The sequence below is a fragment of the Erythrolamprus reginae genome, chromosome 7, assembly GCF_031021105.1.
Source record: "Erythrolamprus reginae isolate rEryReg1 chromosome 7, rEryReg1.hap1, whole genome shotgun sequence".
Taxonomy (NCBI): Eukaryota; Metazoa; Chordata; class Lepidosauria; order Squamata; family Dipsadidae; genus Erythrolamprus; species Erythrolamprus reginae.
The window spans coordinates 67,610,893-67,637,738 of record NC_091956.1 but is presented as its reverse complement, the minus strand read 5'-3'; the positions used below and the strand labels follow the sequence as shown (position 1 = coordinate 67,637,738).

Genomic DNA, 26,846 nt, shown 5'->3' with positions numbered 1-26,846 from the left:
AAGGGCAGAGATGCTCAGAATTCCTTGTTTTATGCCCTTCTTGGGCCCCGCACAGGAGTGGGCTACTGCCTTGATGTGGGGGGGGGGGGGCGCGCAGTGGTCATAGTAAAAATGGAGGTTCACCCCAGAGCACTCAATTTGCACTGAAAGATGTTGAAAGAAAATCCAGGGAGTGAGTGAGTGAGTGAGTGAGTGAGTGAGTGAGTGAGTGAGTGAGTGAGTGAGTGAGTGAGTTAGTTAGTTAGTTAGTTAGTTAGTTAGTTAGTTAGTGATTGATTGGATTTGTATGCTGCCCCTCTCCGGGGCGGCATACAACAATAATAAAAACAGCATGTAAATCCAATACTACAACAACTAAAAAACCCTTATTTTAAAACCAATCATACCTACAAACAAACATACCATGCATAAATTGTAAAGGCCTAGGGGGAAAGAGTATCTCAGTTCCCCCATGCCTGATGGCAGAGGTGGGTTTTAAGGAGCTTACGAAAGGCGAGGAGGGTGGGGGCAATTCTAATCTCTGGGGGGAGTTGGTTCCAGAGGGCCGGGGCCGCCACAGAGAAGGCTCTTCCCCTGGGCTCCACCAAATGACATTGTTTAGTTGATGGGACCTAACTGGTCGCTGGGATTCATGCAGCAGAAGGCGGTCCCTGAGATAATCAGGTCCGGTGCTTATGCATCCTGCATAAGCCACACCCACAATGTGGTAGTAAACATTGTTTAGTTGACGGGACCAGGAGAAGGCCCACTCTGTGGGATCTAACTGGTCGCTGGGAGTCGTGCAGCAGAAGGCGGTTCCTGAGATAATCTGGTCCGTGGTTTATGCATCCTGCATAAGCCACGCCCACAATGTGGTAGTAAAAAATTTGGTAGCCCTTCATTGGCCCCGCCCCAGGGGCCTTCTGCTCCTGTGCAAGAAATGTACTCTGATTGGCTGTCAGACTCCCATGGGCCATGCAATGGCAACTCTATATGCTGTGTTTTTGAGTTTGGCTGATCCTTATTGGGTGATAGTGTAATGAAAGGGCTTTGGGGAATTCCTAATATGGTTCTGTTTGAAGGAGATAGATCTTTGTTATGTAGAATAGACTGGTCCAGGCTATTAACAAAGGGGGGAGATGAGTGAGCTGGGCCATTCCTTGACAAAAGTGGGGCTTTTTTCTGCCTAAAAGAATGTTTCCAGGGGTATTCTATATAATATTCTGCCTTTTTAATATTTCCTAGGATATTTCATTTTTCTAGGAGAGGGGTGGGTGCTAACTTCCTACAAAACAATACAACTGAACTGAAAGAAATTAAGGTAATAGTCAATGTAATGAGATTGTGTGTGTATGTTTTCTAGTTGATTGCCCATCCATTGCATAGAACAACTATCATTGTCTTGTGTCTCGAATATCATGCTAGAATTACTATCTAAATCTAAAACTGAGCTGAAGCATGCTTTATCTCAGTGGCCCCCAACCTTTTGGCCTTCCAGAGAGAGGTTTTTCCTCGGACAGGCATAGGCATGGTCTCGCATGCTGCCAGCATCCCATGGATGTGGCTTGGCTTGTTTGCATGGCCCAGTTTTTGGCATGCCATGGCCTGGTGTCAGTCCACAGAATGGGGATTGGGAATCTTTGCTTTATGGGACAGCACAGAAAAACCATAAATCCTCTGTTTAAGTTTCTTCTCGGCTTCATTGCCATGTTCTCTCTCATTTTCCTACCGTGTCCTATAGCAGTGTTTTTCAACCAGTGTGCCGTGGCACACTAGTGTGCCGCGAGACATGGTCAGGTGTGCCGCGAAGCTGAGCAAGAGAGAGAAAGAGAGAGAATGAAAGAAAGCAAGAGAGAGAGAGAAAGAAAGCAAGAGAGAGAGAGGAGAAAGAAAGCAAGAGAGAGAGAGGAGAAAGAAAGAAAGAGAGAGAAAGAGAGAAAGCAAGCAAGAGAGAAAGAGAGAAAGAAAGAAAGCAAGAGAGAGAGAGAAAGAGAGGGAGGGAAGGAGGGAGAGAGAAAGAGCAAAAAAGAGAGGAAGGAAGGAAGAGAGAGAGAAAGAAAGAGGGATGGAGAGTGGAAGGAAGGGAGAAAAAGAGGGAGAGAAATAGAGCAAAAGGGAGGAAGAGAGAGAGAGAGAATTTTTTGTCCAAACTTTTTTTATCCCCCCCCATTCCCCCCCTGCTCAATGTGCCCCATGATTTTGTATATGTAAAAAATGTGCTGCAGCTCAAAAAAGGTTGAAAATCACTGTCCTATAGTATGAACGACTCTCTCTCAAGGATTGAGATGTGCAAGGACTAAGATGTATTCTAGAGTGTAGAGTTCATCAGACGTTATATTGGAAAGGATTAAATTATTTCACCCTTGGAATTTTTTTTAAAAAGTGCTATGTTGGAAATGCCACAGCTAAATTAATTTTCAAGACAAGGCAGAACAAGCTGCCGTGAGAAACCTCCCTCCCAGACACCTGGGCTAACTTCAAAGGGAGACTCAGTGTCTTTCCGCTAATGTTTGAATGGTCTCATTTTATAACCTCCTGTATAGATGCCAGTGACAGTGATGCAAACTCTGTTTTCGACAGCAAAGTGCTTAAAAAGCAGCATTTTTCAAGACTTTCCTTTGATCTGTAGTGGGCTTTCTGTCTTAATATTATTTGCATATTCTGACAATTCAAGTGTTTCCATCAGTTGCATCCTTCCAGGAATCCATGTTGTTATTAATATTTCTGGGCAGCCTCTGGAATTACCCTATCTACAAATTTCAAAAAAATTAATATGCAGTTTGTTTTAGTGGCGTTTTTCCTATATTTCTTCATACAATGATAAAAAGCATATTTTCCTATCTCTTTCTTCAATGTGTTGCCACTGATTGTTTTATTGCTCAGATATAGTTATAGTCCTAGGGCAGAAATGATATTAAATACTGATGTCATTTTGAAAAAGCCGAACCTCCTATGAAGGTTACTGCTAAGTCACAGAATAAAATAGAATACAGTGGTACCTCATGATACGAACTTAATTGGTTCTAGGAGGAGGTTCGTAAGGTGAAAAGTTCGTAAGATGAAACAATGTTTTCCATAGGTGAAAAGTTCGTAAGATGAAACAATGTTTTCCATAGGAATCAATGTAAAAGCAAATAATGCATGCAAATCCTTCAGGAAAATCCCAAACTTTAGAAGGGAGGCGAACAGAGGGCAGGGAGGAGCAGCTAAAGGGGGCGGGTAGAAGAAGCAAGGCTAGGCTAAAGGGTGAGTGGGAAGGAAGAAAGGCAAGGGGGGCACCCCTCCCTTTTCTTTCTTCAAAAGACACTCTTTCAGTGCTTGCAAACACGCTGTTCTCCTAGTTATTTAAATGGAGTCTTTTCCCCCTCCAAGCCGCCCCTCCCTTTTCTTTCTTAAAAAGACACTCTTTCAGTGCTTGCAAACACACTGTTCTCCTAGTTATTTAAATGGAGTCTTTTCCCCTTCCAAGCCGCCCCTCCCTTTTCTTTCTTAAAAAGACACTCTTTCAGTGCTTGCAAACACACTGTTCTCCTAGTTATTTAAATGGAGTCTTTTCCCCCTCCAAGCCACCCCTCCCTTTTCTTTCTTAAAAAGACACTCTTTCAATGCTTGCAAACACGCTGTTCTCCTAGTTATTTAAATGGAGTCTTTTCCCCCTCCAAGCCACCCCTCCCTTTTCTTTCTTAAAAAGACACTCTTTCAATGCTTGCAAACACGCTGTTCTCCTAGTTATTTAAATGGAGTCTTTTCCCCCTCCAAGCCGCCCCTCCCTTTTCTTTCTTAAAAAGACACTCTTTCAGTGCTTGCAAACACGCTGTTCTCCTAGTTATTTAAATGGAGTCTTTTCCCCCTCCAAGCCGCCCCTCCCTTTTCTTTCTTAAAAAGACACTCTTTCAGTGCTTGCAAACACGCTGTTCTCCTAGTTATTTAAATGGAGTCTTTTCCCCCTCCAAGCCGCCCCTCCCTTTTCTTTCTTAAAAAGACACTCTTTCAGTGCTTGCAAACACGCCGTTCTCCTAGTTGTTTAAATGGAGTCTTTTCCCCCTCCAAGCCACCCCTCCCTTTTCTTTCTTAAAAAGACACTCTTTCAATGCTTGCAAACACGCTGTTCTCCTAGTTATTTAAATGGAGTCTTTTCCCCCTCCAAGCCGCCCCTCCCTTTTCTTTCTTAAAAAGACACTCTTTCAGTGCTTGCAAACACGCTGTTCTCCTAGTTATTTAAATGGAGTCTTTTCCCCCTCCAAGCCGCCCCTCCCTTTTCTTTCTTAAAAAGACACTCTTTCAGTGCTTGCAAACACGCTGTTCTCCTAGTTGTTTAAATGGAGTCTTTTCCCCCTCCAAGCCGCCCCTCCCTTTTCTTTCTTCAAAAAAAGGGGGGGGGAAAGAAACCCCTTCATCCCAGCAGCAGCAGCTTGGGTTCGTAAGGTGAAAATAGTTCGGAAGAAGAGGCAAAAAAATCTTAAACACCGGGTTCGTATCTTGAAAAGTTCGTTAGAAGAGGCGTTCGTAAGATGAGGTACCACTGTATTTTATTCACAGAATAAAATAGCAACAATCCTTTCAAGCAAAGTTTATTTTGCTAAAATGTTAGCAGAAGTTCAGAAAAACAAAGCCACACTACAGTATTCCCTCGATTTTTGCAGGGGATACGTTCTGAGATCGCCCGCGAAAGTCGAATTTCCGCGAAGTAGAGATGTGGACGTAAATACACCATTTTTGGCTATGGACAGTATCACAAGCCTTCCCTTATCACTTTAAACCTCTAAATTACCATTTCCCATTCCCTTAACAACCATTCACTCACCATTATTACTGGTACTCACCATTGAATAAGACACTTAGTGATCCTGATATTTATAAATATAATTATTTATTAACAATAATTTTTTGTTGTTATTTATTTGCAAAAATTATTAGTTTAGCGATGATGTATGACGTCATTGGGCAGAAAAACTGTGGTATAGAAAAAAACCTGTGAAGTATTTTTTAATTAATATTTTTTGAAAAACCGTGGTATAGGTTATCCGTGAAGTTTGAACCCGCGAAAATCAAGGGAACACTGTATTGTAAACTAGTAATTGAAAGGCAAAGGATCATTTTTGAACAGGTCACCACTCATTTCAAAATACAGACTCTCACCATGAGAAAATTCTTAGCTATTTCTATAGATAAATGCGTTTTGCAAATAAAATTAACAGGTGCTTTGACAATTCCCTTATATGATCCTCGTAATTGTACTTCTATGACTTGAAACAGATCACCTTACCATACTTAATAAGTTATTTTAAAAAGTATACAATATCTCCTATTTTGTATTATTTCGTATTTATTTTTCTTGCAGTTGATCTAGCTAATGCATCTAGTTTTAAGGCCTGAATACAGGCCGTCTACTAACTCCACCATGACTTTTGATATGAGATGCCTTCTGTTTTAAAGTTTCAAACGAAGCATGTGCTGTCTGTCCATGTACTAGTTTTTGTAGAAAGATATGTGATAAGGTTGTGCATAGAGGGATTATTTTTTTTACCGTTAATCACTGCTGAATTGAATTTGATTTAGCTCACGGTGTACCTCACAAATCCTGCACTAAAACCATTTTTCTAAGTATCATTGGAGACTGCATTTGTACAGTTCGGTCTGTACTGTTCTGAAGAGGAATCAATGTTCCCTCTAAAGTGTGTTAGAATAAAAATTATGGTGTGAATGTGGAAATGCGTTGTTATGGCTGCTGCTTCTTGAAGACCAGACTGATCTATTCTAATGACCTTCTCTCTTTCTCCACTGTCATTCAGCCAGGCATAAAAGGTAGTTGCAAAAGCATGAGAATCATTGTCTACCAAGTTGTTGGATGATGATTGACAGTTCCTTTTGCAGTTACATGCATCCATTTGTTCAGGTACAGTTTCTTCAACACTCCGTGGCTTGCATTGGCTGCCGATCAGTTTCCGGTCACAATTCAAACTGTTGGTCATGACCTTTAAAGCCCTACATGGCATTGAACCAGAGTACCTCCGGAACCGCCTGCTACTGCACGAATCCCAGCGACCGATAAGGTCCCACAGAGTTGGCCTTCTCCGGGTCCCGTCGACTAAACAATGTTGTTTGGCGGGTCCCAGGGGAAGAAGAGCCTTCTCTGTTGCGGCCCCGGCCCTCTGGAACCAACTCCCCCCCCGGAGATTAGAATTGCCCCCACCCTCCCTGTCTTCTGTAAACTACTCAACACTCACTTATACTGCCAGGCATGGGGGAGTTGAGACACCTTTCCCCCAGGCTTTTTTATACTTTGTTTTATGTTTGATATGATGAATGTGCTGTTTGTTTTTTTAAATAATGATAGGGTTTTATATGTTTTTTAATATTAGATTTGTTCCACTAGTACATTGTTTTTATTACTGTTGTGAGCCGCCCTGAGTCTTCGTAGAGGGGCGGCATACAAATCTAATTAATAATAATAATAATAATAATAATAATAATAATAATAATAATAGTAGTAGTAGTAGTAGTTGTTATTATTATTATTATTATTATTATTATTATTATTATTATTATTATTTACCAAGTGAACCTGTGACTAAAAATAGATCTAATCTCAAACTTCTAAAACCTAGTGCTACATATTGGATCATAGACACAATAGATACATCAAAAGGGTCTCTATTGACTCCTGATGTGAAAGTTATAGGATATGGATGCTGTTCCTGAGCTTTCACAGACACATGCAGACTACTGAATATAGAAGAAAGCTCCTTTTTAAAAAAAGGAAGACCATGATGTTGCTATGTATCATTTTTTCAGAAATCTTCTCCCCCCCCAAAAAAAGTTTGCCTTGCAGGAATTCTAGAACTCTTTACCATGGTTTTTCTTGCAATGGGGGTAAGGTGATGTCTGACAGTCATCTCTGACCAGTGATGGGCTACCAAAATTTTTATGACCGCACTGTGGGCGTGGCTTATGCAGGACACCCTGCATTTTCTTTCAACATCTTTCAGTGGAAATTGGGTGCTCTGGGGTGGAGCTCCCTTTTCGCTACCCCGCTGCATTCCTCCCGCCCCCTGTCCAGGCAATATCCCACCCCTGTCTCTGAAAATCCCATTTCCTCACCTATAAATCATTGCTCAAGGAGGGTGGGAGGAGAGGTTGGGCAGGTAAGCCCTGGGGAATAAAACTGGAGAAAAAGGAAGATGCGAGTGGACAGAAAGGTTAAATAATTCAACTGTTTATCCTTCTTCCCATCATTCTGGAGTATAGATTTGCATGTCTGAGAACATGAATGCTTTGGCTTTTGTAAGAAACGTCTTGCATTCGCTTTCGTAGCCCCTTCCTTTTCCTCCACCTCTACACACAAAATATAATAATATCCCTCCTTGCGCTTCCCTGCTCCTCCTTCCCAGTCCCACCACAGCTACAGATTATGCATTGTTCAGGGTTAGAAATGTGACAGCCTGGGTACGTCTTAGCTTCCTGAGCTCATTAATAAAAAGCAACATGCTCGCTGCACGAAGTGTCGGGAGTCTCCTTAGCGAGCACTGTGTTGAACTGGGAAGCTGAGCCGGTGTAATGTTGCTTCAGTGGCGTGCCTGCAGCTCTCAGCAGTGGCAGAAGATTCTTTGTTTGGGAGGGGAAAAAAGGGGGAGAAATGTGGAAGCATTCAGAGCTGGCCCTTCCATCACCCAAACGTTCAGTGATTTTATGCCGCGAGCTCATAGTCATGTGGGAATGAGTGACCAGAGTACTGCTCCAGAAGGAGTTGGTGCATTGTACTGTTTTTCCCCAGCTGCCGCCAGAAGAAACACCCTCGCGCAAGCATTCCCAAGTATGTTGTTCTGAACAACCTTCCTCTGCCTGTGCCCAGCATAAGGTTTTATTAATTCACCATGCCCCGAGTTTTGCCCTCCATCTGTCATCTCACCTGCCACCGGGCTGCTGTCCCTTCCGTGCAGTTAGCAAAACAGAAATAATAAGAAATTATTTCAGTGGTTTGGGGTCAGGTTGGAGAGAGAGGCTGGAAATTGCTCCCCAAAGCTGCTGGCAAGCACGGGGGTTTTTTTTTGTGTGTGTGTAAAGAGGCCTCAAACCACCGGAGAATTCCTGGATTGTCTCAGGCTGCTGTGTGTGATGTCCATCATGCTGTATGAACACCATCTGTTCTGTATTATACTCTCAGTTGCCAGGCTACCTGCTCTGTGCTGTAACACTTGACTGGCTGGCTGAATGTTAGCAGCATTATCCCAGAAGTACTAAGGGGGAGGAGGAGGGGGAGGGAACAGTAGTCATGATTAAGCCATCTGCAAGCACAGGGGAGGGTGGAAACGGGAAAGGGGGGGGGGAGAAAGGCAGAGCGCCCAGGGCAGCAATCAGTCACCAATAGGCTGACACAAGCCATCGAGAAATTGGGCGCATGTCGCCACCTGCTGGTGCATTGGAGAAACTTTAGCCAAGTAGATGTTCTCGCGCTCCTCCTCTTAATCCAGAGCTACCTGCAGTTTTGATAGATGGGTGGATTTAGAAGGAAACATCAAATACACTGGCATCCTTTGTAGCGCATAACCATTGCTAGGTGCTTAAGAAGCTTTTAAAAATGCTCAGAACCTTACGAGCTGCAATAGATGCCTCTCGAGTTCCACTTGAACCTTGTAGGGCAAAAGAGAAAATGCCATGTTGAATATGTTTTCTAAAAGGCACATCTCTTCCTTTCTCCCGCTAGGCTATTTAAGTTCTGAGTTCCTGGTTATGCATCTTTGCTGTATGATCATTGCTATTGGTCAGAGTGCTAATGAACTGGTTTGCGGCAAAGATTTATCCCAGTCCCCTCTTAGGAATTTCCTGGGCAAAATCTGCAGGTATATCATGATATGTTAATTTGAAATAGACAGACAAGTGCTCACAAGAATATTTTTTTCATAAGGATTACTTTCTTGAATCCTGCATTCAGTCATAACAAGCTTACACTATTTAAAATTCATTGGAAGTTTAAAAACAGTCCACTTTTAGTTAGTTTCTTCTAATCATCATGAAACACAGTGATTTTTTTAAAAAAGTACCTAGTAGAAACATAGAAACATAGAAACATAGAAGTCTGACGGCAGAAAAAGACCTCATGGTCCATCTAGTCTGCCCTTATACTATTTTCTGTATTTTATCTTAGGATGGATATATGTTTATCCCAGGCATGTTTAAATTCAGTTACTGTGGATTTATCTACCACGTCTGCTGGAAGTTTGTTCCAAGGATCTACTACTCTTTCAGTAAAATAATATTTTCTCATGTTGCTTTTGATCTTTCCCCCAACTAACTTCAGATTGTGTCCCCTTGTTCTTGTGTTCACTTTCCTATTAAAAACACTTCCCTCCTGGACCTTATTTAACCCTTTAATATATTTAAATGTTTCGATCATATCCCCCCTTTTCCTTCTGTCCTCCAGACTATACAGATTGAGTTCATTAAGTCTTTCCTGATACGTTTTATGCTTAAGACCTTCCACCATTCTTGTAGCCCGTCTTTGGACCCGTTCAATTTTGTCAATATCTTTTTGTAGGTGAGGTCTCCAGAACTGAACACAGTATTCCAAATGTGGTCTCACCAGCGCTCTATATAGTGGAATCATAATCTCCCTCTTCCTGCTTGTTATACCTCTAGCTATGCAGCCAAGCATCCTACTTGCTTTCCCTACCGCCTGACTGCACTGTTCACCCATTTTGAGACTGTCAGAAATCACTACCCCTAAATCCTTTTCTTTTGAAGTATTTGCCAACACTGAACTGCCAATACAATACTCAGATTGAGGATTCCTTTTCCCCAAGTGCATTATTTTACATTTGGAAACATTAAACTGCAGTTTCCATTGCTTAGACCATTTATCTAGTAAAGCTAAATCATTTACCATATTACAGACGCCTCCAGGAATATCAACCCTATTGCACACTTTAGAGTCATCGGCAAATAGGCAAACCTTCCCTACCAAACCTTCCCCTATGTCACTCACAAATATATTAAAAAGAATAGGACCCAGAACAGACCCTTGTGGCACACCGCTTGTAACCTGACTCTGCTCAGAATACTCGCCATTAACAATAACTCTCTGATGTCTAGTAGGACAAGATTTTGCAGCTACAGTGGTCCCTTGACTTTCACGGGGGATACGTTCCAAGACCGCCTGAGAAAGTCAAATTTCCACGAAGTAGAGACACTCCCTTCCTTCCTTCCTCCCCCTCCCTCCTCCATTCCTGGTTTTACTTACCCGCAGGGGCAACAGGGCGGCATGCTGGGAATTTTGCTGCACTCGCTGCTGGCATCTTCCATGGCGGCGGTGGCAGCAGTAGTGCTCAGGGTCAGGGTAGGGGAAGCTCAAGGCAAGAGGAATCCAGGCCAGGACTCGAAGCTGGGATTCCAGGCCAGTCAGCTGGGAGGTCGGATGCAACCACTAAGGGAGACAGCTTAGGTGGATGGGGAAAAAAGAGGTGACGGCGGCAGGCGGCAGAAAGGCTCGGCTTCAAGTGGAGCGTACCAACGGTCCGAGAATTAAACGGGAGGGATCGGGAGGCTGCGGCGGAAGCAGAGCTTTTATTTAAAGAAGTAGGACGGCTGGGGGGGGGAGGAGAGTATTGTACATCGGGCGGCCGCGGGAAAATGTTCAAATGTTCAAAAAAAAATGTGGAGTATTTTTTATTAATATTTTTTAAAAACCTGTTGTACAGTATAGCCTTTCCGCAAAAGTCAGACCCACAAAAGACAAGGGACCACTGTATACCTTTAATTGGAAAAGTATCCTAATAGTAAACTTTCCCTCAGTGAGTTTTTATGTTGAAGGCCTTTTCATCAACCTCATCTTACCTGGAGATGATTATGATGAGGCTATGAAGACTGATTATATAGATAGGAAGAAAAACCATCCGATACTGGTCTGCTACAGCATCAGCTCACTCATTCACAATGATTGCAGAAAGTAATATGAAATTTACTGGTTTGACATCCAGAATTTACAGAAGAATTATTATAAAAAAAATATCATTGTTTTCGATCCAACCTCTGTGCCATTCCTTATAAATATCCTGCATTTATTCTATTTTGATTTATTTTTAAAAAAATATATGGCCACCTAGCTCAATCAAATATATGTGAGAAAGGAAGAATACTGGAGAAAATCATGATTAACCTATTTACATTTAATAATTCCAAGGCAGGAAAAACAAATCAAATTTAGATAGACTTCCCAATTCATGTATCTGAATCTGAAAGCTGTTGATATCTAATTTAATATTTACCTCTTAATCCCTTTTCTAAATCTGGCTATGTTTATCTGTTATTGTGGTCATTATCACTGACAACTTATTAAGACTGATTTACTAAGTTTATGTACAAGAAATTTTCTTTCCCATTGGTAGACACTTATTGATGTACAGTAGTACCTCTAGATACGAGCTGCTCCACATGCGAGTATTCCAAGTTACGAGCCACAAGGGGAGAGAAATTTCTGTTCCAGACCCGAGCTCAAATTCGGGATACAAGCCGAGCGTCCACTAGGTGGCACAAGAATCTTTGCTTCTGGTTATCTCGGAGGGGAAAAACAAAGTCTAAAGCCATTTGTTCCAAATACGAGTTGTTCAACATACAAGCTCCCTTCTGGAACGAATTAAACTCGTATCTAGAGGTACTACTGTACTTAAAAAGAGAAAAATTCAGAGTATAATATACAGCGATCCCTCGATTTTCGCGATCTCAATCTTCGCGAAACGCTATATCGCGATTTTTCCACCCGATGACATCACTCCTTTCCTTTCTCATCTTTCTTTCTCTCTCTCTTTCTCTATCTTGCTTCTTCCTCTCTCACACTCTCTTCCTCCCTCTCTCATCTCTTTCTTTCCTTCTCTCTCTTTCTCTATCTCTCCCCCTCTTGCTCTCGAGCGGCAAGCGAGCAGCCGGGCGGGCAGGTGAACGGGCAAGCAGCAAGCGAGCGGCTGGGTGGGCGGGTGACGGGCAAGCAGTAAGCGGCAAGCGAGCAGCCGGGCGGGCGGGGTGAACGGGCAAGCGGCAAGCGAGCAGCCGGGCGGGCGGGGTGAACGGGCAAGCGGCAAGCGAGCAGCCGGGCGGGCGGGTGAACGGGCAAGCGGCAAGCGAGCGGCCGGGCGGGGCGGGTGACGGGCAAGCGGCAAGCGAGCGGCCGGGCGGGTGGGTGACGGGCAAGCGGCAAGTGATCTTGGGGTTTCCCCTTTGCCTGGGCGGCGGGAAGACCCAGGGAAGGTTCCTTCGGCCGCCCAGCAGCTGATCTGCTCCGCAGCATGGCAGCAGCGAGGAGCCGAAGATGGGGTTTCCCCTTTGCCTGGGCAACGGGGAAACCCCATCTTCGGCTCCTTGCTGCTGCCGCGCTGCGGAGCAGATCAGCTGCTGGGCGGCCGAAGGAACCTTCCCTGGGTGCCGCCCGCCGCCCACTCAAACTCCACAATCTGCGCATGTGCGGCCATGAAAAAAAGGGCGTGCATGCGCAGATGGTGTTTTTACTTCCGCAACCCTACATCGCGAAAAATCGATTATCGCGAGGGGTCTTGGAACGGAACCCTCGCGATACTCGAGGGATCACTGTACTTTGCATTTTTGTGAATTATTCTGTATTCTACCAATACAGAAAATGGTTGAAAAATTCACCAAGTTTAACACACATTCTGTATTTTCCAAAACTGTTAATTAACAGAGTGATTAATGCAAGTGTTCACAATGTTTTTAAAATCCAAAACATTGCAGCAACTGGTTTTGCTAAAGTTGTTTTTCCGTAGCATGCAACTTTTTAAATTACAGACGTTTTACCAGTTCCTAACATTTCCAAGTTTAATTCCAAACATTGCACTAAGCCTTATACTGCTTGGTCTCTTATCTAGTCAAATCTTTTGGAAAGATTCTATTTCATGAGTTTACATCACCAGAGATTGTACTGGCGTTTGTGGCGGGAAACATTTTCTATAATGATGTCCAGATTTCATAATTCCTGGGGGAATCTATCAGGTCTTTTTTGATATCAAACATGGAACTTAATGCAATGGAATACTGACTGGGATTTAGGTAAATAGCTATTCCAAGTCACAGGGAGAGCATTAAGTTGGTGACTGACGTCTGGCATTGCTCCTTCCATTTTCTTTTCTTTTTTAAATATATATTTATTAATTTTTTCCTTTTTTTTCAAAGTACATAGTCATATTTACAGATGTATCTACATCGTATATACATTCCTATCGACATTGTCTTCTAATTACTTTTAGATTTCTTGATGTTTTATTTCAATGCTTCTTTTAATTTTCTTTTTTTTGTCCATTGGTACCATTTTGTCCAGGTTTCATAATAGTCCAATTCTTTTCGATTATTAAGTTCCATTGTCAATCTGTCCATCTCTGCACAGTCGTATATTTTCTTGATGATCTCATTGTCTTCAGGTATTTGCTGATTTTTCCAGTTCTGTGCAAATACAATCCTTGCCGCTGTTGTAATATGCAAGCTTAAATATTTTACATTTTTAGAATAGTTACCTCTCATAATACCCAATAGAAAAAATTCTGGCGTATATTCTATTTTTGTATTTGTTATTTGACACAACCAATTATTTATTTTTTCCCAGTATTTTCTTGTCTCTGGACATAACCACCATAGGTGAAAGAAGGTGCCTTGAGTGTTTTTACATTTCCAACACGTTGGGCTGTAATTTTTGTGCATTTTAGCTAGTCTTTTGGGTGGAAGATGCCAACGGTATAGCATTTTATATTGGTTTTCTTTATATATTGTAGATTTTGTTAATTTAATATTTCTCTTCCAAATCTGTTCCCATTCCTCTCTATATATATATATTGTGGCCAATGTTTTTCGCCCAGGCAATCATTGTACCTTTAACTATCTCCTCTGGTCTTTCATATTCCATCAGATATTTATATATTTTAGATATTGCTTTTTCTTCTGGGCCTGTCAATAGTTTATCTAGTGCAGTGTTTTTCAACCAGTGTGCCGTGGCACACTAGTGTGCCGTGAGACATGGTCAGGTGTGCCGCGAAGCTCAGAGAGAGAAAGAAAGCAAGAGAGAGAGAGAAAGAAAGCAAGAGAGAGAGGGAAAGAAAGAGCAAGAGAGAAAGAAAACAAGAGAGAAAGCAAGCAAGAGAGAGAAAGCAAGCAAGAGAGAGAAAGAAAGCAAGAGAGAAAGAAAGCAAGAGAGAGAGAGAAAGAAAACAAGAGAGAAAGCAAGCAAGAGAGAAAGAAAGCAAGAGAGAAAGAAAACAAGAGAGAAAGAAAGCAAGAGAGAGAAAGAAAGAAAGAAAGAAAGAGAACAAGAGAGAAAGAAAACAAGAGAAAGAAAGAAAGAGCAAGAGAGAGAGAGAGACCAAGAGAGAAAGAAAGCAAGAGAGAAAGAGAACAAGAGAGAAAGAAAGCAAGAGAGAGCAAGAAAGAAAGAAAGAGAGAGAGAGCAAGAGAGGGAGGGAAGGTGGGACAGAGAAAGACATAGAGGGAAGTGGGAGGGAGAGCGAAAGAGAGCAAAAAGAGGAAAGAAGGAAGAGAGAAAAAAAGAGGAAGGGAGAGAAAGAGGGAGAGAGAAATAGAGCGAAAGGGAGGGAGAGAGAATTTTTTTGTCCAAACTTTTTTTACCCCCACCCCCCCCAAATGTGCCCCATGGTTTTGTAAATGTAAAAAATGTGCTGCGGCTCAAAAAAGGTTGAAAATCACTGATCTAGTGGTTGGGTAATTCTTTCTATACCTGATTGTTCCATATCCTTTTTATATCTAGATTGAATTTGTAGGTATGTCCACCAATGCTCCTTCCATTTTCTGTTCCCTTCCTTATTATTCTAATTTTTGCAAAAGAGAATATTTAATATATTGATTTTTAATGTACAGTATACCTGCATACTATCTAACTTATACCTTGATGTATTTCATTGTTTAGGACCAGCACACTGTGGCATTGTCTCGATCCACAGGTCCAATGCAGCCCGCTGTACCCTCAGGACCCAGTAATGTGGGCACAAATCCTGGCAATGCCAATTTCCTGAGCAACCAGCCTCAAGCAGCCATTATGAAGCAGATGCTGATTGAGCAAAGGGCCCAACTCCATATGATAGAGCAGCAGAAGCAACAGTTTCTTCTAAGGGAGCAACGGCAGCAGCAGCACATCTTGGCGGAACAAGTACTGTATATCGTTTTGCTACATGTCTTAAATGCTAGTCTAAAGCAGTGGTACCCAACGTGGGGCCTATGCCCCACGGGAGGGACAATTTTATTTTTAATAGGGGCAGTTGGAAAATGGCATTTTAGGTGTCCTCCAGGTGAGTAGGAGCTCACTTTTTGAATAGTAAGAATTATATGTAATGAAGTGGGAGGCATCAGAATATTAAGATGTTTAGGTAGGGCATGGCCAAAAAAAGGTTAGGAACCACTGGTCTAAAAAGAATTAGAGCAGTATTCCAGGGGTTGCCACAAAGTATTCCAGAGGTTGCCATAAAGAAGAAGTGGTCAAATTATTCTCCAAAGCACCAGAGGGCAGGACAACAAATAATGGTTAAAACTAATCAAGGAGAGAAGCAGCCTGGAATTAAGGAGAAACTTTCAAACAATGAGGAAAATTAACCATCACTGAAGGTTTTTAAGAAGAGATTGGACAGTCAATGGTCTGAGATGGTATAGGTTCCTCTGCTTGAATAGGCTGAACTAGAAGACCTCCAAGGTCCCTTCAGCTCTGTTCTGTTCTATTCCCATTCCTATTCTAATTCTATTACTTCCCAACACTGATAGCAGGCAGAATTAAGATACAGTGGTACCTCGTCTTACGAACGTCTCTACTAACAAACTTTTCAAGATATTAACCTGGTGTTTAAGATTTTTGTTTGCCTTTTCTTCTGAACTATTTTCACCTTACGAACCCGAGCCGCCGCCGCTGAGATGCCCCGCCTCCAGTCTTCCATTGCCAGCCGAAGCACTGGGATTCCCCTGAGCCTCCCCTCGCTGGGAATCCCCACCTCTGGACTTCTGTTGCCAACTGAAGCGCCCGTTCTTGCATTGCTGGGATTTCCCTGAGCCTCCCCTCGCTGGGAAACCCCACCTCTGGACTTCCGTTGCCAGCCGAAGCACCCGTTCTTGCGTTGCTAGGATTCCTCTGAGGCTCCCTTCGCTGGGATTCCCTTCATTTTTGCTGGCGCTGCTTTGAATCCCAGTGAGGGGAGGCTCAGGGAAATCCCAGCAATGCAAGAACGGGCGCTTCAGCTGGCAACGGAAGTTCGGAGGTGGGGATTCCCAGCGAGGGGCGGCTCGGGGAAATCCCAGCAATGCAAGAACGGGCACTTCGGCTGGCAATGGAAATGCGGAGGCAGGGATTCCCAGCGGCGCAAGGCAAAAGAGGTGACTTTTGGGATGGGGTTGAATGCATTACAGTATTTGCTTTTACATTGATTCCCATGGGGAAAATTGCTTCTTCTTACGAACTTACGAACCTGGTCATGGAATAAATGAAGTTCGTAAGACAAGGTACCATGTACAGGTAATCCTCGACTTATAGTAATGAGTTTAGTGATCCTTCAAAGTTATAACAGCACTGAAAAGTGACTTAGGACCATTTTTCACAGACTGTTTAGCATCCCCATGATCATGATCAAAATTCAGAAACTTGGCAACTGGCTCATGTTTAGGATGATTGCAGTATTCTAGGGTCATATGATCACCTTTTGTGACCTTATGACAAGCAGTCAATGGGGAAGACAGATTCACTTAACAACTGTGTTAGTAACTTAACAACTACAGTGATTCACTTAACTGTGCAAGAAAGTTTGTAAAATTCAAATGTTTCACTTTAAAATAACAAATGTTTCACTTAGCAACATAAATGTTTTGGCTCAATTATCATAAGTTAAGGACTGCCTGAAGCTCCATGTTTTCCTGGGATCACATGGCTTCTCTTTGCAGCTGTTGCTTTTTAGTATCATATACAGATTCCTACCACTATACTCTTGGAAGCACTTTTCAGAAATCAGATCAGAAACATAACAACTATGGCTCTGTGACATGACTACCAGTTCTATGGAACCAGTGCAAACCAGGACGAATCCACCTCTGATGTATGACCATCTACTGCTCACTTCACTAGCCACCTCCATGGAAACATTTATCTTTGGAGAGTCCTTTCTATTAAAGGAACAATATCAGTGTTCTGTTGTTGGCTGTCATAGCAATCCAATGGGGAACTTTTCCCTTCTTAACCCCTTTTCTTTTGCTTTTCTAGCATTTACAGCAACAGTCACATTTGCCTCGGCAGCACTTTCAGCAGCAGCAGCAGCGAAATCCTTATCCCGTCCAATCAGTCTCTCAGTTTTCAGGTGAGAGCTAAATACTTTTAGGTTCAGAAGCTGCTTACGACACTTTGATGTTTACATGCTTATTTCTTGCTATAACAATTATCTATGTAAAACAGCCACTACTTTCTTACTTTACAAAAGCATCTTTAGGAGGGACAATCTTATCTAACTCTTATAGGCAGCACCTACTAAGACTTTGCAGCAATCTGGATATAATGGGCTGAGGTGGCGCAGTGGGTAGAGTGCAGTACTGCAGGCCACTAAAGCTGACTGCTAGATCAGCGGTTCAAATCTCATCACCAGCTCAAGGTTGACTCAGCTTTCCATCCTTCCCAGGTGGGTAAAATGAGGACCTGGATGTGGGGGCAATATTTATTTGTTTATTTATTTATTAGATTTGTATGCCACCCTTCTCCAAAGACTCGTTATGCTGGCTCTGTTAAAAAGTGCTATTGCTAACATGTTGAAAGCCGCCCTGAGTCTAAGGAGAAGGGCAGCATTAAAAAAATCAAATAGATAGATGGATGGATGGATGGATGGATGGATGATAGATAGAAAGATAGATAGAAAGATAGATAGATAGATAGATAGATAAGATAGATAAGATAGATAGATAGATAAGATAGATAGATTAGATAGATAGATAGATAAGATAGATAGATAAGATAGATAAGATAGATAGATAGATAGATAGATAAGATAGATAGATAAGATAGATAAGATATATATATAGATAGATAGATAGATAGATAGATAGATTAGATAGATAAGATAGATAGATAAGATAAGATAAGATAGATAGATAAGATAGATAGATTAGATAGATAGATTAGATAGATAGATAAGATAGACAGATTAGATAGATAGATAGATAAGATAGATAGATAGATAGATAGATAGATAGATAGATAAGATAGATAGATTAGATAGATAGATTAGATAGATAGATTAGATAGATAGATAAGATAGATAGATAAGATAAGATAGATAGATAGATAGATAAGATAGATAGATAGAAAAGATAAGATAAGATAGATAGATTAGATAGATAGATTAGATAGGTAGATAAGATAGATAGATAGATAGATAGATAGATATAGATAGATAGATAGATAGATAGATAGATAGATAGATAGATAGATAAGATAGATAGATTAGATAGATAGATAGATAGATAGATAAGATAGATAGATAGATAGATAAGATAGATAGATAAGATAGATAGAAAGATAAGATAGATAGATAGATAGATAGATAGATAGATAGATAGATAGATAGATAGATAGATAGATAGATAGATAAAGGGTTTATCTTCAGCCCTCATGACAGCCTCTGGAGGTTCTGAAGGCCCTGGCTGAATCTCTGCCTCTGACACCAGGTCCTCTCCAGCCTTCTCATTGTCCGATTCTGGTACCAGCTGCACAAGCCGATGACAAATCATCACACTAGTGTCCTCACTATCTGAATCAGCTACCAGCTGAAGAGGCTGCTGGCAGGCCACAACAGCATAGTCTTTTCACTGTAGCAAAAGTTGTATAGGAAAATATAGCAATGAAATTTCCCCTTCTTGTATTATATTCAGAAACACACTGAACTCTTGGCACCGTCAAAACTCTAATAACTATTTTTACATAAGAGATTATAAACGTAAGGGAGTATTTGTTTTCCAAAAAGCAGTCATGCTTCCTCTGCATCCCTTTTCATCAGGAAGAGAGGCTAGAATTTAATAAGGAGAGGTTTTTCTGATTCCTCAACATTGGTTCAAGGTGGAGTAAAATGTGCTTAGAGTATTGATTTGTCAACACACCATCTCTGTGTAAAATATCAGGGGGGGAGGGAAGGCATTTCTTCTCTTTTCTGTAGACATAACTAGAAACAGAGCTTGTAGACCATCCATCCACATATGACTCCTAAGCAATAACAAATTGATTAACCTCTCAGCAATGGACAGAGTTTTCATTAAAAAATAAATAATGGCAATAGCTAAAAGAGTTTCTTGGGTAATTAATGATCAGATCATTGTTTACTTGTTCAATTCTTCATTTTCAAATAGATCTCTAATGAATGCGTGCATTATTATTATTATTATTATTATTATTATTATTATTATTATTAATTGGATTTGTATGCCGCCCCTCTCCGTAGACTCGGGGCGGCTAACAACAATAATAAAAACAGCATGTAAATCCAATACTAAAACAACTAAAAAAAACCTTATTTTAAAACCAATCATACCTACAAGCAAACATACCATGCATAAATTGTAAAGGCCTAGCGGGAAAGAGTATCTTAGTTCCCCCATGCCTGACGGCAGAGGTGGGTTTTAAGGAGCTTACGAAAGGCAAGGAGGGTGGGGGCAATTCTAATCTCCGGGGGGAGTTTGTTCCAGAGGGCTGGGGCCGCCACAGAGAAGGCTCTTCCCCTGGGCCCCGCCAAACAACATTGTTTAGTTGACGGGACCTGGAGAAGGCCCACTCTGTGGGACCTAACTGGTCGCTAGGATTCGTGCAGCAGAAGGCGGTCCCTGAGATAATCTGGTCCGGTGCCATGGAGGGCTTTATAGGTCATAACCAACATTATAGTTATGACCTATAAAGCATAATTATATGACCTATATAGCATAATTATAGTCCCATGTAATCATGAGCTTCAGCATTTGTCAGGCTGCTAAATAATATAAAATCTGAATCAGGCTCTCAACCTCTGCTCCTTTGAAAACAGGGGAAACATTTATCCTCAAACTTTAGACAAGATTGTAACATGATGATGTAGAACAACAGCTGCGCAGCACTTCAGATTTGAAGGTCAAATGGTGCTTCTGAGTATTCAGGGCTACAAGTATAGAATAACCTGCTATGGGTACATACTGTATCTGTGCATGCACTAAAGCCTTTTTTGCCTTCTATCCCACAGCCCTAAATATTTAGCTACTGTAAAATCATCACATATTATTCTGTTATCAGTTTGTAGCAACCATATTGTCTGTGTGTGTACACATTTTTGAACACATCAATAAATACATTTGGAGACAATTTGTTCATGTTTACTTTTAATTTGCTCTTGGCATTTCCAAGTAGGACTGGAAAAGACCCCACCCTGAAACACTGGGGGGAAAAATCCACCTATGTAGCTTGGTTTTGTTTGTATTACATAAAGAAATTATCTACTATGTGTTCTGTCGGGCTCTCTGGTAGACTCCTCCCAAAAATTCACAGGTACAAATTTCAGACACACACACGTTTGAAAATTCAAAACAATGTTCTTTATAATGAAAATTCACTTAAACTAAGCCCTCTTTTGGTATAGCAAAGAGCACTGGTCTCCAAACAAACTGGTAATTTGTACAAGTCCCTTATCAGTTCTGTGATACTTAGCTTGCAGCTGTGAGGCAATTCACAGTCCTTCTTCTTTCACAAACACCCTTTGCTCTGCTTTAGTTTCAAAGCAGAGGAAAAATCAGCACACAAAAGGTCAAAGTCAGTAAAGCAGTCACGAAACACAACGATCAGATAATCCTCCACAATGGCCAAACCCACAGGCTGCTAATTACCACAGCCCCACCCAACCACAGGTGGCCTCATTTTCTTTGATAATAATCTCTCAGTTGTTGTTGCCTATGCATCGCTCTCCGCATGCGTGGCTGTATCATTAACTCTTGTTCTGAATCCAAGGAGGAGCTAGATAATGGATCTCCTTCTGAGCTGTCTGCCACACTCTCCTCCTCCCTGTCACTCATGTCTTTTTGGTCAGAGGAGCCTTCATCATCAGATTCCACCGGGGGCAAAACAGGCCTGCAGCATGTGGATTTCTCCCCCACATCCACAGTCCTTGGGGCAGGAGCTGGGCCAAAGCTAACCACAACACCATGTAAAAGTCATATGTTAACGTTGCTGTAAAAGTGGCTTTCTTGGTAGCATTTTCTAGAGACATGTAACCTTATTTGTAAGTTAAGAGAAATATTATCTTATTATTGTTATCTTATTTATTCGATTTTTATGCCGCCCTTCTCCTTAGACTCAGGGCGGCTTACAACATGTTAGCAATAGCACTTTTTAACAGAGCTAGGCTATTGCCCCCACAATCCGGGTCCTCATTTTACCCACCTCGGAAGGATGGAAGGCTGAGTCAACCTTGAGCCGGTGATGAGATTTGAACCGCTGACCTACAGATCTAGCAGTCAGCTTCAGTGGCCTGCAGTACAGCACTCTACCTGCTGCGCCACCCTGGTTCTCTTACTTAATACTGTTCTAACATGAGTCCTTCGGGATTGGGTGGTATAGAAGTATGAATGAATGAATGAATGAATGAATGAATGAATGAATGAATGAATGATATTCTGTTCAGTCAGAATTTTGCAGGTCAGAGCTTACAACACAGCTTAGGACAGTGATGGAAAACCTATGGTACAGGTGGCACACGGAGCCATATTTGCTGGCACACGAGCCGTTGCCCTATCTCAGCTGTAAACATGCATGTGTGTGCCAGCCAGCTGATTTTTGGCTCACAGAGAAGCTCTGGGAGGGTGTTTTTGGTTTCCGGAGAGCCTCCGAGGGGATGGGGAGGGCGTTTTTTACCTTCCCTCAGCTCCAGGAAAGCCTTTGGAGCCTGAGGAGGGTGAAACATAAGCCTACTGGCCCACCAGAAGTTGCAGAGCAGGCCATTTCCAGCCTGCAGAGGGCCTCCATGGGGTGGGGAAGCTGTTTTCGCCCTTCCCAGGCATTGAATTATGGGTATGGGCATTTGCACATACCCATAAATGTACATTTATTTATGATTTGATTTGATTTGATTTGTGTACCACCCCTCTCCGTAGACTCGGGGCGGCTCACAACACAATAAAACAGTTCATAACAAATCTAATAATTTACAATTTAAAACATTTTTAAAAACCCATTATTAAGCAGACATACGTACAAACATACCATACATAAATTGTATAGGCCTGGGGGAGATATCTCAGTTCCCCCAGGCCTGACGACAAAGGTGGGTTTTGAGGAATTTACGAAAGGCAAGGAGGGTGGGGGCAGTTCTAATCTCTGGGGGGAGCTGGTTCCAGAGAGTCGGGGCCGCCACAGAGAAGGCTCTTCCCCTGGGGCCCGCCAAATGACATTGTTTAGTTGACGGGACCTGGAGAAGGCCCACTCTGTGGGACCTAATCGGTCACTGGGATTCATGCATGCTCTTTCGGCACCTGAGGAACAAAAGGTTCGCCATCACTGTCTTAGGATGTTTTCACCTGTGTAAAAGGTCTGAAATAACATTAAAATGTCTAGTTTATTTCTTGCACATATTTTGCAAAAATATTTGGCCAACTTCTTCCAGCTGTGCCTGAATCATTTATTTCAGTAGACTGAAGTTCACTCTATCTTCCTTCCTTCTGCTACTTTAGGTTCTCCACAAGATATAGCTGCGGTAAGAAATCAAACCGCACTTCAGAGCATGAGGGCTTCCCGAATGTTACCTCAGAATGCTAGCCTGATGTCTTTGGGGGCCTCTCAGAACGCTGCGGCAATCTCTGCGACAGGGAGCCAGCCTGAGATGGGAATGAGTCCTTACAGCAGCCCGGTGGCTGGCCAACCAGGAATGTACAGTATGAACTCCGGAATGAGCCAAATGTTGCAGCACCCAAACCAAAATAGTATAACTATAACACACAATCCAAGTCAGGGGCCAAGGCAGTCCAGCTCAACACAAGGAGTCGGTATAGTCAGCAGCTTTGGTTCAAACGTTTTAGTAAACTCTACTGTAGCTCAACAGCATCAGCAAATGAAAGGACCGGTGGGACAAGTTATGACCCGATCACAAGTCCCCAGGCTTCAAAATATGATGGGGGCAGTCCCACAAGGGACAGCGAACTGGCAGGGAAGAGGGCTGCAAGGTATTCCTGGAAGGACTAGCAATGAAATTGGATCTTTCAATAATGGGCCTGCTTACTCAATGCAATCAAGTCAGCCAAGGCTGTCTAAGCAACATTTCCCTCAAAGTATTGGTCAGTCTATTATGGACACAAATGGAGCGGTACGGACACTGAGCTCAGGTGTAGGGAGACAGATATTGCAGCAACTCCCCGGACAACAAGGAACCAATAACCAATCCAGATCAATGGTTATGCCTACAATAAGCCAGGCAGTTTCTTCTCTAACTGGTTTTAATCAGTCTCCTGCACAGCAAATACCAGGAAGTAGCTTCAACCAGAGCAGCCAAAGTCAGATCTACGAGAGGAATCCCACGCAAGACATATCTTATAGCTATAGCAGTGAAGGAGCAGGAGGTTCCTTTCCAAATATAACTGAAAACACCGATCTTGTAGACTCCATCATTAAAAGTGGTCCAGGAGATGAATGGATACAAGAACTTGATGAACTGTTTGGAAATCCATAGGGCATTGGCAGCGTTCGGTTCCAACCTTTGTGGGGTCAAAAAAAAAGGAAAGCAGGATGTTGTTCATCCTTGTTTCTTTGTTTTGTTTTTAAAGCGGGGCAAAGCCGGCTGATCTGTGATGGCATAGATGGAATTTGAAGCAATGACAAAAAGTCCTTGTCAACTTTCCATAGCAGTCTCCATGCCATAGCGTATCTGCTGCAGGTCAGAATGAGAGAGAGAGAAAGAAAGACAGAGAGAGATAGAGAGAGAGAGAAAAGCTCAACATGTGCTGCTTCCTGCCTAAGGGCCACAGAAAGTGCCAGGCGGTTCCCATGTGCCAAAGCACTGACTGTCCTATAACAATGCACTTTCTATTCAGTTCTATAAGAGCTGTTGTAGTTTTCAGGATACAGAACAGGCAGCTTCTGAGATGAAGCAGGAGATTCAAAGCTAGGCGACTGTACAAGCGACAAACGCAAAGATCTTAACTCTGAATTTAATAAATACCAAGCTTTTCCATGCAATGTGTGTAATCCGATAGAGAACTACATAAAGGTTGTTTGAATGTGGTGATGACAATGATATCAGGGCTGAACGAGTTCAGTCAGTGCCCTATCGATGCTTCTTAAGGTGCATGGTGGACTCTAGTGAAAGTTTATCTTTTCACTATTGTCCATGTCCTGCATAATCAAGTGATTCCTGACTCATTATCTTTTAAGTATGGGGAAAAACACAGCGTAGGACAAGCAAGATTGTATACTCATTGTATTACTCATTGGCTGCCTCCAAAGATAGTGATGCAATACAAAAGTAATCGGAAAAAGGGAGATAGATCGAAGGAAATAAAAACATTAATATTGAGTGTGTTCTTTTTCTGAACATACAGGATCAAGTGAGGTTGAGCTATAGAAACTGTTGACTTGATCTTCCAAAGATATCAGGAGAATCAAGGAGCAACTGCTCTAAAGATCACGCAGAGAAGCCAATAACTTTATTGGCTGTCAGTACATTGAGCACCCTTACTATTAAAGCACCCTTGACAGATTGAGAGTGAGTTTATGGTCTATATTCTTCAAACACATGTCCTCTTTTCTACACATCCTACTTTCTACAAGCCCTAAACTCTTTAAAATGACTAAGCTGATCAATGAAAAACAAATTTAAAAAAAAATTAAAAATCCATTGATGTAATTTTTAGTAGCAGTTGTATATAAGCATATGACATTGCAAATATTTTTCATAGAGTTGTGCAATTTGAAGTACTAGAATTTAACTGCAATTCTTTTTAGGTCCTTTTAAGAGTTTAGACTGGCATTATTTGTAACATTGGAAATTGAATGTGTGACCGCCTATCTGTATGTTGAACATGGGGTTCGTGTTAAATACATCCACATCATTCTCAGGGTCTGATTTATATGTTTCTCTTACATACAGTTTTCCATCTAAATGAATTTTTTTTTTAGAAATAACATTTTTTTGTAGAGTACAGTGGGGGAGTCCTAAATTAGTTTGCCACCGGTGCGCACGCGAGCGCGTGAAGCTTCTGAGCATGCGCAGAAGTGTCCCAGGCGAGTGGGCAGAACCTACCGCCACCGCCTACTAGTTCTAACAACTGGTCTAAACTGGGAGCAACCCACCGCTGGTACAGTAGCAGCGGACAGCGAGGGGACTTTGCTGTTTCTGCAGCCATCCATTTTCTGGTTTTGACATTCTCTGATTGTATCTCTTAGACAATGCCAGGATAAGATTACCATGCATATTGGAAGACGTGTTTTAAAAGCATGTAGAGAAGCACTGAACACCTTATTTATCCATGATTTTCCTCCTATACAAACAGCTGTAGAAGGAGAGGCAAAGGTTTTAGTTACGTTTTATACTTAAAGTATTTTTAGCCCATCAAACACTTTGGGTTGGGATATAAGATTTAAATGGCAATGGACATGAGTATAAAATTCCTGTATACAGTCTGGCGTATATCCTACTGAAATTATTGACAGGGGTTTTTTTGCTGATTTTAATGATAATTAACTTCTTGTCAGTACTAAAATATAGATTGACCGACGCATTTCCACATTGGTAGATTTGACATTTGGCCAAAAAAAATTGTTGTAATAAAATTATAACAAATAATTGTTATCATGCATTCAGTGCCAGTGTGCCAAATTGAGTTCTGATCATAGCACATACCTAGGAGTGCATGCAAAGATCCAAAGAAATTGTGATCCACACAATTATTAAATTTATTTAATACAACTATAGCACATTCAGAGGAAAGAGAGAAAAGAAATGAAGTTTGTGTGCTACAGCAGTCAGATGAAGCTAAAATATATGAACAGATAAGTATTCAAAAATTAGGAAAGAATGTGAATTTTTTATCATCTCCCTCAAAAACATATCCCCCCCCCCCTGGAAAGGTTGATAAGAGAGGGCTTATGGTGCAATCCTATGTATGTTTATTCAGAAATAGATTCCATTGTCTTTGAACTAAACCAAGGTAAGGGGCTATAGGGTTTCAACATTAAAACATGAATTTCATCTACACAAATTCCAGTAAGTTCCATTTTATCAGAATACAGTAATAGAGAAATTAACTTTGTGCTTGATAATGCACTCATACAAAGTTTATTATATTTGTAAATTTTCCTCCAAATCCTTTAAACTGGGACCAAGTAATAAAAATGCTGTTTAATATTGGGGGAGGACTCTTTTTAACTATGGTGCTGGTGTACATGAAATGGTTTTTTTAAACAAAAATATTTGTAAATATGTTTTTACAACCTGCTGATATTATTGGGTCTAGTCTGTAAAATAGAAACAAATAAATATTGTATTATATTATGCTATATATATATATATATGTATGTAAATATATATACATGCACACACAACATGCAAACACAGACATATATATATGTAATATCTTTGTTTAAAATATAGAATTTTATTTCATTTTCATTTATCTATACAGCAAAGATAACTGCACTTCAGATGTCCTGTTATCAGTTTGTACTGTATCCTAGCCAGCAACTTGTTCCATTTTATTCAAACTTTTTCTAATTTACTTTTTATTTTCATTTTTCACATTAAATGTTGCTTATTTCATTTTGATAATTGTACAGAACTCTTAAAATGTAGAGATGAACTAAAACATACCAATTTTAAGGGGGGGGAAATAAAAGATTGTTACCTGAATCA

At 41.4% G+C, this 26,846-nt stretch overlaps 1 protein-coding gene across 2 annotated transcripts in view; it reads left to right on the top strand.

The window, feature by feature from the left end:
* MAML3 (mastermind like transcriptional coactivator 3) overlaps positions 1–26,843 on the top strand; it is a 403,777-nt gene extending 376,934 nt beyond the window's left edge. For both annotated transcript variants that reach the window (XM_070757739.1, XM_070757740.1), the window contains exons 3-5: positions 14,891–15,130; positions 17,216–17,309; positions 22,678–26,843. In XM_070757739.1, coding sequence (XP_070613840.1) covers positions 14,891–15,130; positions 17,216–17,309; positions 22,678–23,669 — 1,326 coding nt within the window. In that variant the 3' untranslated portion in view covers positions 23,670–26,843. The remainder of the gene's footprint in view (positions 1–14,890; positions 15,131–17,215; positions 17,310–22,677) is intronic.
* Positions 26,844–26,846: the final 3 nt, after the last annotated feature.